At 44.1% G+C, this 11,951-nt stretch overlaps 1 protein-coding gene across 1 annotated transcript in view; it reads right to left on the minus strand.

Moving 5' to 3' along the window:
- Positions 1–11,611, minus strand: part of LOC104489343 (RING finger protein 150-like) — a 30,655-nt gene extending 19,044 nt beyond the window's left edge. Inside the window, exons 1-2 of the mRNA XM_010131496.1 lie at positions 11,509–11,611; positions 4,732–4,942 (exon numbers count right to left, since the gene is read on the minus strand). Coding sequence (XP_010129798.1) covers positions 4,732–4,942; positions 11,509–11,547 — 250 coding nt within the window. The 5' untranslated portion in view covers positions 11,548–11,611. The remainder of the gene's footprint in view (positions 1–4,731; positions 4,943–11,508) is intronic.
- Between the last annotated feature and the right edge of the window lie 340 nt (positions 11,612–11,951).

The following is an 11,951-nucleotide window of genomic DNA, read 5'->3' on the forward strand; positions in this document are numbered from 1 at the left end:
TGCTGAAGAGAATATATAAGATTGTCTAAATTAAAAAACTAGAGGTATTTACTAACAGAGCAGACGCAGGCAGCACACCTTATCTACTGCAGAAATTAGCAAGTGCCATGTGGACTGAGGGAGACAAGCGACCATGGGTGCTCTAAAAGATGAAAAAAATCAGTAATTACCTTTTCCCCTGCAAGTGTCATCATACAACCTTTAAAATATCTAGACGCTACTTTGCCAGCAAACTACCTTTTTTTAACCATATCACTCAATCCCAGCTGAGCCTGACCCAAAGAATATTGCAATGTCCTCCTCAAATCCCAGATCCCCATTCCATTCCTCCAAAGCTGGTGAGGCTCAGGGCTTCTTCAAGTTCAGACCTTAGTCGAGTCCAGCTCACACGCCCACCATCTGTAGAACAGGAAATTCTACCTGTGCTGAAATTTCCAAAGATGTTAGCGTTTTGCATAACTCACTACTGAGAACTAGGCAACACAGATTGCTATGATGCATTATTGAGGAAAAAGAATCTTAGCTTATCTTCTTTCATATCCTCTGGAGAGCTGAAAAGTAGTAGACCCAAAGCAGGAAACTCAGCTGAGATAAACCCTTTTGTATTTCACAGAATTTTTTCACCCTCCCCCTCCCTCTTTTTTTTTTTCTCCCAACTCCAGTTTTTCAATTTTTCAATCCATCCATTTTCAGCAATTGATTACAGAAATACCACATTACAAGACACTATCCCAGGATCCCGCACAAGATCCCACAGAGAGCAAACAGTCACTAAGACTAAACACTGAACAGACTTTGGGCTGTAGATACGCCCAAGGGACTTGATGAAGGCTTGAATCTTGGTAGAGCCAGCTGAGAGGAACTGCTGCTCCATATTTAAGTGCTCAGGGGATGCTTGCTTTAGCAAGGAACCCTAGGAATGGGCCCCCAAATGAAGTCCCATCCAGATGTTCATAGTACACTACGTTGCCTGGGGTCCCATGGAAGACATTATCTATTCAGGAGCACGGGGGAAAGAAGAGGAAATGTCTGCTGAGCACACAGAGAAATAAAAAGAAAAGCACTGGCCAAGCTCCAGAACTGAAAATCTGGCCCCACTGATGTAGGTGGGAGCTTTGCCACCAGATTTCAATGGAGACAGAATTTCACCCGATGTGAACGGTACTCTGGAAATATGCCACCCCCCATCCCCCCCAGACCCACTGTGGGAGCTCTTCTGGCCTGGAATACTCGCTGGAAACACAGAAAGGGAATTTAACCTCTAAATAAGAAAACAACACCGGAATGATTAATTAACAAACAAAAAGGCTGTAACAACAATTCAGCAAGAAGTACTGAAGAAGTGGGTGGAAAGGAGGCAAATCCCTTACCTCCTGGCCCACAGAACTCTGCCCGGAATAAGGAGGGATGCAAGGACTCATGGTGCTGGGTACAGTGTGCCACATCAAGACTGCCCTGCAGGCAGTCTGCACTGATGCCATAACAAGAGGAAGAAAAACTTGTAGCGCAGATTCAGCCTTGGAGCGTGCTCCCATCACTAATGCTATATAAAGAGGCCAGAACCTAGCAACTTCAGCAGAGACTCCTAGGAGCAAATCAGCGTCATCACTTACAAATTCCCAGGCAGGCTAGTTCACACAAAGGGCATGCTCGGCAAGCTCCGTGGTTGTGTAACGATAAGGATACTGGAAAGGAGAAATACAATGCCTGAATACGATAAACAGACACCATGTCTATAAAGCCCCATCTGTACAGCAGCTATAACCCAATTATTTAGCCTACAGCTGCCCTCTGATTTAGTTAGCATTTGGTTTCATACCACCACTATCCAGTGGTCCTGGATAGTGAAGAACCCTTTCACTGGCTTAAGGGTTCAGGATAGCTAAAATGCTAAGTTCTATCTTTCAGCATGCCTGAACACTCTAAATCTACCTAAGGCAGCTGGAGGGACAAATTTCCATCACTGACGGAAGTCAGCCCCTAACTCCCAGCCAAAGACCTCTTGTTTGCTGCAGCTCTGCTGCAAAAAGGAACCAAATGCCTGTTTCTGGGAACTACTGCAAATTGTACCACTTGGGATGTGGTGATGACAGCGTATAACCTTGCACACCTACCACTGATTCATATTCCAGTACTGTATTTCACTTTGAGATGAGAAACCCAGATGAAGATTCATGTCTACATATCAACGACAGGTGAGAGACAACAGCTAACCAAGCACTAAACCAGAGTTCCCTGAGTGACTGTGTGTGACAAGCACAGCGTAGGCAGGCACTCACCAGGGTTTGGAAGCTTCCAAGGTCTTTTCAGCTTTCCTCAGGACTCCTCTTTCCTCAGAAAACAACTGGAAAGGACTGTTTTTAACAGTGGGTCCCCAGCTACTCCTGTGATGGCGTGAAGCTCACAACCTTCACAGAGCTCAGGCCACCTGCCAGTTTCCCCTCGCTGCTCTCTTCTCCCTCTCTCTCTGAAATAACTAGGGAAAAAACCTTTTGACAGTCCTCTCCCAGACCACATGGCCAGCCTCTTCAGGTGACGGAGATCTCCTGAAGCTCCATGGTTTGCTGCCTTGTTACCCAAGGGCCTGGACAGATCACTGGTCTTGGTGGGAGTTTCTCGTCCATGGACTCTGCTGTCAGCTCTCAGGATTGCCCAGTGTTAGTGTCCACTGCCCAAAGTTACTGAAGCTACAGGGAAAACAATAGGACACCATGGGAAAAGAAAGCATCTCTGCAGGCTCTGCAGGAGTCTGCTGGCTCAGAGCAAGTTTTTAATCCAGTTACTTAGCTGGCAGCTTGGAAAATGAAGAACAAAAGGACTGACATCCATCCTTCTGCAGACTATGGAAACGAAACTGGAGGGGCTGGAGAGTTACCGAGCTCTTGTGCTCCCTGGCTGCCTCAACACCATTGTTACCCCTGATGACAAACCAGAGGAACTGCTTGGTGCGCCAAGATCCGGGGATGAAAAACATGGACTACCCCAAGTGCTGGGCACTGCACCAGGCTGCCGGTTCTTCTCAGCATGTGCCATGCAGCTGTGGGTGTACAGGACACACCACAGCCCTCCTTCCCAACTTCTACAGCAGACGTTGTAAAAAACAGCGAGACAAGGGTAATTATCTGCCAGAGGAGCTAATTGCTCCAGGCATGTTAAGAGAGTACAGCTGAGACCAGCATCTAGACCGGCAAAATCTTTCCTTCACGGTTTAGATCAGCCTTACGTGCATTTAAAAACGATTACTGGAACAAAACAACATCTCGTTTTGAACTTGCCAGGACACAAGGAGGCTTGAGAAGGTTGTGTGCCACCAGCTGACTGGCTGTCCACAGATGACAGCTAGGCCTACAGCCTTGCTGCCCACCCTTGCTGGATCCAGGACTTGGACCATAAAAGGACAAAACCTGCAACCAGGACCTAACCCACAAAGAGAGAACTTAAAAAGTCATTTCTGGGTCACTTGTGACAAAGGTGGCAAGTTCAGCGTTTCCAGAAGTTACTTTCATTGCCATCCCACTGGCTGCGGTATGAGGGAAAATGTGATTATCAAGTCTCTCCTCAGAGTAAGGAGATTAGAGTAAAATCGCTTTAGCCTAGTCCCCTCAGCTCTCTCCTACCTTTTACACATCATATTAATTCCTCGCCTTCTTTTTCACGCCCAGGCTCACAGTAGTGCCTAGAAATGCTTGAATATGTGTAATTTTTTCCAGGACCTATGGCTGACCCCATACGCAAACCTGTATTTTATCACATTCTTCTACCTCCCTTCAGATAGATCTGACGATTTGCTACAAGAGTCTTGTCAATACTAATACACCAACTGGTATCAGACAGATATGTATTTTCTTCTGATCTGCTATTTTACCTAGAAATGAGAATTTTAGACTAGTACAATCCTCACTAAAACAGCTGACAACATTCTTTTTAAACTGTCAGAAGTAGATTTTCAACAAATAACATAATTTTCAGGAACAGAGAAACACACAGACATTTTGTGAGTTACTGGTTCAAATGGTGCCCCTTAAACAAGTGAGAACTAAACACCTTGAAAACATCCAAAATCCTCCTTTTTCTTTGCACAAATCGGCAGCTACACTCAGGTTTTCAAGTACACGACCTCTGAACATCAGTTATTCTGAAATGGAAAGTTCAAGTATGAATAAATAACCAGTTGATGGAAGAAGATAGAGGAAAGCAAAACCAGAATTCATCACTAATTTTTTTTCTTGAACAAAGGCAGTAAAAGCAATTGCTGCATCCGCTATTTATTTTATGCGGTTAAGAGCAACTTCCACGTAGTAGTAACATGTAGCCCGGTGAGGACAGGCAGACCAAAGGACGTGCACCAAGCTGCTTCGCAAAGAAGCCAGGTGATACATGGCGGGTTATCACGGTGAACGGGATCACCTGCTATAAACATTATCTGATGACGATCACGAGTTTATAATGTTTTGTGTTGACTGAAATTGCTTGTTCTGCCCAGGCAGGGGACTCCGATTAGAGCGTGCTATTCCGCCACGCTGATTCACACACAGGCTGGGACTGTTTGTGGTACTGCAGTACGACATGATAAATTTACTTACCCTGTAGAATTCCACTGGGCTTCGAGAAAGGCCATTGCTCCGGTGAAAAAGCCCCCAAAGGCCATTTTCCCCACTCTACAGATTAGTTTGCGATTCGGGTTTCTAAACATTTATTTCAGTGCAAATTCTGCCAGAAAGAGGAACTTACTGCTTGTTGTGAAGTTACCCTCCCCAACCTGGGGAAAGGAGTCTACGTCTTGGACGACTTGTAGTACTCCCACAGTCCGCACCGGGGGATCCAGGGCTACAGAGCTCTCGTTCACTGTTATATCGCTGGCTCCCGTGATCTGGTTGGTTGGCGGCCCTCCTATGGATGCTTCCAAGTCTGGAGGTATATCATCCATGCAATCTGCATTCGGCTAATGGGAAGAAAAAGAAGAAAATTGAGTTTTTATCTGATAAAAAGGTTTTATTTACCTGTTCCCACTCCTTTAGGGATTTTTACTTTCTTTCAGTATTGAAAATGGCAACATATGACGAATAAACATGCACAGTTAGTTTGTTTTCACATACTTCTTACTACAATCCATTGCAGGAGAGATCCAAAGTATGCATTGGAAATATTCCTTATTAAACTGTGTCACTCACAATCTCTAAATACTCTTATTTATATTTTTTACAGGGTTTGGGGAACGTGCACATTCAAGAAGTAACTCACTCACTGATACGATCTGCTCAGCATGGGCAGATTGCTGAGTCAGATTACAAATGTAAACAGAGATAGTAGCTGAAGGGGAATGATTATCTTTTCCCTAAATATACATTTATAGAGCTGATATCAGAGCTTTCAGTAATAGGAATTCAAGGGAACTGCCTGTGGGCGCATCTATGTGTGGGGTGCAAAAATAGAAGATAAAGCTGTTTATAAGACAAGGTTTTTAAAACCAAAAGCTCCTTTTCCTTTGCTAATGCTGAACTTTCTGCAAAATAAAATTATGAGAAAAGAAACAAACAAACAAGCAATTATGGGTATTTGAAGAGTATTATTCAGCCCATTGTTTTTCTTGTTTTCTGATTCAGAGAGACTAAGGATGGAACTCAGTTCTGGGGAATTTCACATAATCATCAGGTTGGAAGGGACCTTTAAGAACATCGAATCCAACCGTTCCCCCTGCACTGCCAGGGTCCCTAAACCATGTCCCTCAGCGCCACATCCACACGGCTTTTAAACACTTCCAGGGATGGGGACTCCACCGCTTCCCTGGGCAGCCTGTTCCAGTGCTTCACAACTCATTCTGTAAAGAATTTTTTTCCGATGTCCAACCTAAATTACCCCTGACATAACATAAGGCCATCATTTAGACACTTCTCTCTTGCAGATACATAGTGAACACAGCAACACCTCCAGAACGAGCCAAGCTCTTCAAGTCAAGTGTCTGCCTTTCCGTGGACTTTATAGGGAAGCAGTGAGAGGGGGTTTGTGATGCCCACCTTTTGTACAGTATCCGTAGCACTGAGCGCCTGTTAACAAAAAGCACCGAGACTTTAAGCGGGCACTGGGCAGCAAAGGGGAACGTTTGTCCAGAGTCACTATACCCAAGCCTAGTTTCTACCCTTGATTTCTCTGGACCTGTTATAAGTTCGATGCTCCCATTCATACAGCTGTGATTTCTGTGGAGCACCCCATAAACACTGGTGACAAACATCTGAGTGAAAAAGCTCCTTCTCCTCTAACAGGAAACAGATTCTTGCACCATTTGCCTGTAGAACCAGGTCTAGTTCTCCCCAAGGCATGAAGAAAAATTGTTTGCCTGTTTCAAGAACCGGGTTTTGAAGTTTTAACACACTCTAACAAAACCAAGGCTAATTCAGAAATGAGGATGGTGGGTGCAAGGCTTCCAAAATAGCAGAGGGACACAGCAAGGTTGAGCTGCAATTACGCAGATACCTTGTTAAGTTAGGAAATGTAGAGTTAAGTTGTTCCCATTTATCTTTATTGCCCAGGAGTCAGACAGCTATCCTGGATCCGTCACTTACTGTTTCAGTCCATTGCAGGTAGAGGAAACCTTTCACTGTGGGATTCATTCCACCCTAAGGTAAGCGGCATGAATTACCTCCTCTGTCTTCCCACTGCTCAGCACAAAGCAGAGATGGGGCTTAAGCTGCTAGACTGGAAATCCCACATCTGGATGGCTGAAGTCAGGGGAGATGTACTCTGATCTGCGGATCTGATCTTTGCAGTGCTTAGTTGTCTCCCTTGCCATGGCATTTTTGAAAACCTCACTACCTGCCTATCTCCTATCAGCAGATACCTAGAAACTGAGCAAAACGTGATACAGCAAAGACTTAAACAGAGGCATAGCTTTAAGCACAAGAGCAATCCCTTGGAACTCAGGCATAGGTGGTTACCATATGCTTATATTTTTTGCAGAACCAGGAACTCAGCATGTTTTCTCTTTTCCCATAGACTCCCTCACTGATTGTTGCCACCTCATAAATATTTTCTCACAAATGTTCCTAATGAAAAAGGCAGGCATTCTAAACAATCCTCAGATGACTTGCATCCACAAACTGAAGTGTGGGATAAAAACTGGAATTGTCATTGTCTGTCCAGTCTAATCCACAAGCAGTGAGAGCTCCTCAGAACCAGGACAAAGGCACGTTCAGCTATACCAGGTTTTAATGAACCTGCATTTAAGTGAAATACCAATCATTTATCTGTAGGACTTGAATCCAAAATTATTCCTTCAATCCATCATTCTTTCCCTCACCCTTAGCTGTTACAACAAATGGTTTCATAATTTCATTTTTAACTTAAATTTGTCCTTGATGTCAGTGTATCTTAAATAAAAAAGTCTGTTTTTTCTTTTCTACTCAAAGAAAACCTATTTAAAACTTTTTCCAAGGGATCAGTTATCCATCCTTTGCTCTGATTCCAGTTATTCCCAGAAAGGGGCTTTATCACTTTCATCACTATCTTTTAAACTTTTAAAAATGGGAGAAGAGAATTGAAAGCCAAACCAAACATTAAAGATGCAAAAAAATAGCACTGCTTGATGTAATTGTATATTGTAATAATTGTATATTACAATGTTGTAATTGTAATCCCTTTACTCCTGAATCATTTTTGTTGGAAAAAAATAGCCCAAACTAAGCAGCATACTGTAAAACTCACGATATGAAATACTGATAGAAAAAAATACCTTATGACTTCTGCCGTCAGAGTGACCCAGATACATTTGCTAAGTTTAATTATATTGGTTTCACTCATTCCCTGCATGTAAGTGCTTTGAGGGTACAATTCCACTAAAGTCAAGGCAAGGCTTTGTATTGACTTCTGAGGGCTTGGCTAAGGCTCTTAGTGAATAGCTTCAAGTCATCCAATCTGCTGCCAAAAATGCAGCTGTCTGCATATCCAGCAGATATTTGCAGAACAGGGGGAGAAGCAGAGGGAAACTATTTTACATGATACGATCATCCCAATAGCTATGTAGCTCTTTGAACGTGAAAGACGGTTTCACTGACAATTCATTTCAAATATTACAGCCAAAAGAGGTATAGTCTGAACTGAATTGACCAGCAAAGAGACAGTGGAAAAGGTTACGCCAGCTGTTTGCTGATAGACGGTTAGTTAATAATCCTCTGGAGCTGCAGAGAGCCACGGTGAAAAGTGAAGAATGCTAGAGTGCTCAGCTACCGTGAAAATGAGCGCAGTCATTTTGGTGCCTCACGGCAGGCTGGGGCATCTGCTTTTAGGGCAGGTAATATTTGAAGTCTCTGTTATGAAGTAAATGGAGAGTTTAGATGTAAACTGAATTTAGAAACATTCAGATATTTGGGTTTTAACCAATCCTTGACTGGAAAATCTTGAGTCTTCCTGCTAAATGAGGCCAATATATCCATAGTAACACAAGACAGCTCTTTATAACAACCGTAGGACAAACACGCAGCTGGCAGGAAAAGAAAACACACTAGCCCTGCCTATGGCAAGAGTTCCCCATTCTCCGCATTGTAAGAGCCTACAAAAGGACTTTGGCAAATCTGTGCTCAAGTCTCCCATTAGAGACTGCTGCCTGCCTAAGGCTACTTTTCTGTGCGTGGAAATTTCAGCTAAGATGGCTCAGCAAGACTCAAGAATGCGATTAGGGAATGGCATTTTGCTCCAACCACTCTACAGAATGTTTGCCACCTCTCACTGGGAAGCCCTAGAGCTTTACAGCTTCTTCCATGGAAACGTTCTTTCCCACAACAGTCTACTGACATCTGGCTAAGTTATGAGCCTCCGAAAAGATCAGTTCATGTGTGCTGATAGAGACTGGCAGCTTATTCTGGACCAACAACTACTCTCTCCAAAGAGAAGCAGGCTTTGCATGGTGCCTGCAAGCCGACAGTGGCAGCAGAAAGCAGCCCACAGGACTGATGTCCACCCGAGGCAACCCTCAGCTGGTGCCAGGCAGTGAGAAGGGTGTGGAGAACATTTTCTGTGTGGGTGGAGAACAGGTCCTGCGAGCTGAGCAGGGAGCATGAGCAGCAACACCAGGGCAGGAGCTCAAAAGGATAAAGATTGGGCAGGAAGGATTTGTGCAGAGGAGAAGCAGGAAGGGGCACGAGGTAGGAGAGGGAGAAGCAGGAGCTGAGGCATATTTTAGAAAGAGAAGGCAGAGAAAACAGAGCAAGAAGAGCAACTGATAGCAGTATAGGAATTTTTAACCCCCAAGCTATCAGATGCTTTTAAAACTCCCACTTCCTTTGCTGTCACCCAGAGGAAACCTGTCACAAAGGCTAGCATCTGCTCCCAGCTCCCCTGGACAACAGTTCCCACCCTAAGTCCCCTCTAGCATGCAGCTCTCCCTTCACGAACCATGTGGTTGGGAGCCAGTATGCTTCCTCCAAATGATGGAGTCGGCTGTTTTCAGTCTGTTGTCTTCGAACAACCTAGGGAAATTTTCACAGAAATTCCTACAATAAAATCATCTGAACAAACTTTGCTAGTGGAACATTAACATCCAGGTGCTTGATTTTTAGTATTAAGACAGACCAACCCTAAGGCTGATTCTGAAATCTTAATCTGACCCAGTTGTTTATGCTGGTTACAGTAGTATCTTTAATTACATGCCCAGTACAATTATTTCCACAGAAGCTCCATGCAGAACAAGGCAGGGAGCAGTGAGAAGAGAAACGATGGTTGAGGAAACTGAATGGCGCTTTTAATCTTCCCTGGCCATTAGGTTCTATACCTGCCACTACAGAGCCGTTCATACGTAGTAAAAACCAGTCATGTAAACCAAAACCTTTACACAAGGCCTCTGGGCATGTTTTCATTTCCCCTTGATGTATCCAGCCTCAGCGAGCCTGTGGACACGCTCAGCCTTCAGCAGCTGTCAGTGAAGTCAGTGAAAGCCGCACTCTGGATGAAATACTAACGGTATTAAACTCTCTGGAAAGACCTTAACATCTCACCGCAGGCCTCCCAGAAGTGGAGGTCTGATTTCTCTGTATCCCCTGACTATGAAGCTGGATGAAGGGCATGTTAATGAAAGACTTGGGGAAAAATGGGGATAGACCAGCTCGAGAGCAGAAATTGTGTGGTCCTACACAGTGCAGAAGAAAGCCACGGAACAATATGCTGGGATAAGGAGAAGAGGTGTCAAAATCCTGGGTAACTGCTCACTGGCAGGCTGTGAACTGAGACATGGAACCTGGGGAGAAATTTCTGTATTTAAGCCTAGGCACAGAGAGGCTGAATGGCAGACCTAACTTTCATTCTGGCCTTTCCTGACATCTGAAATACTGATTTAACGGTTGTATCATCATCTTTAAATATTCTGAAGATAATACACACACTTAGCAGAAAAAGTACCCCAACTCTAAAGACACGTTACCCTAACTACAATGCTCTACTTCATTTGCCCCATCGCACATTTTCAACTCGGATTATATTAAGTTGATTAACATATCTGCCTACTGCTGTAAAAACATCCTTCATCGGTTGCTGTGGAAGCTCTTCTGCAGCAGCCTGCCTGGCTTCCTAGTCCCCATGAAAATGAACTCTTGGGGAAGGGCTCCATCAGCTCTCCTTGTATGTTCACATGAGGTATTTTACTTTACAGAGCTCTTTCCTATGTGAGCTGGCACGTCACCATCTGTAACTGGGGAGGGTGTTGACAGCACCTGTTAATGCATTGACCGGTGCTGTGTTAAGTACTGAACTTCACTATTAGGTGGCAAGCCTTGCACAGTGAGAGAACGTGACTCACTTCTTCCCGGTGAAGCCCCTGATCGCAGGGAGAGCTGCAGTCAGGAAACTGTATGGCAGACAGGACACGCACCATCTGAAGGTAAACATGTAACCTAAGATCAACGGCTTTGTAGCTTCTTCCCACATCTGAATGTTCCAAATAACAAAGGGCTTACCAATTTCTTGTATGTCACGTGGTCTGCCACATGCTCTGTTAGTGGGAGAAATGCTCACTAAGTGGAAGTACAGAGCTTGCTACAGACAAATTTTAAGAAGAAGAAAGATTTGGCTCCCCAAAATGAGTAATTAGTTGTCCTTGACTAGCACAGCAGGGAAAATTTTATTTGCAGACCTTCTGCTTTGAGATTTGAACTGAAAGCACGATTAAAAAAAATAAATCCAGACCCGATTCAAAACACGAACAAAAGCTATGTGAAAGAATCTGTAAATCCACCAAAACACCAGTAAACAATTCTCTTCTCCACAAAGCAGAGAGCCACAGACACGCAAATTCCAACCCCAAGCCAACCCCCATTCACACACTCTTCTTTGCTAATAAAAGTAGGGAGCAGGAGAGAGGTAGGGTCAGACATTTCAGCTTGCACTCCCCTTAATAAATCAATTAATACATCAATAGCAGGACAAGAAGAGTAGGATGGGGACAGACAAGCAAAGGGCTAGGGTTACACCCAAGTCACTGGGGTTTCCCTCTGCCCCACTCCCCCAGCTGCTCTGCAACGTGCTTACCGGGATCCCTAGAGCTTTTAGAATATTCATTTTACACATCGGGCAGGTACGGTGGTCTAGCAGCCAGGGGTCTACACAGGACTTGTGGAAAAGGTGCCTGCAATGAAAACCAGGATATTTTAATTCAAATCTATTAATTCAATTACCAGTTAGTACCAGGCGCTGCTTCTGAATTCAGTCAAGTGAGAGCATTTCAAATGGTATGGTTTGAGACATCTGCAAGGACTGCAAAACTATATCCTGCCCACACAGGACTAAAACTATTTCTGCAGCATCTCAAGCACTTGCGTACAGTGTTGCCGAACTGAGTTTGGAAAAGACAACAAGTACAGAAGTAGAGAAATAGGAAAAATACACAAAATTCATCACAAAACCCCATATTCTTCACATGTTAAAGGCTGTCGGTAAAACCTGTTTGCTGGTGAGGGTAAAAATCACACTAG

The sequence above is a fragment of the Buceros rhinoceros genome, unplaced genomic scaffold (assembly GCF_000710305.1).
Source record: "Buceros rhinoceros silvestris isolate BGI_N320 unplaced genomic scaffold, ASM71030v1 scaffold3920, whole genome shotgun sequence".
NCBI lineage: Eukaryota > Metazoa > Chordata > Aves > Bucerotiformes > Bucerotidae > Buceros > Buceros rhinoceros.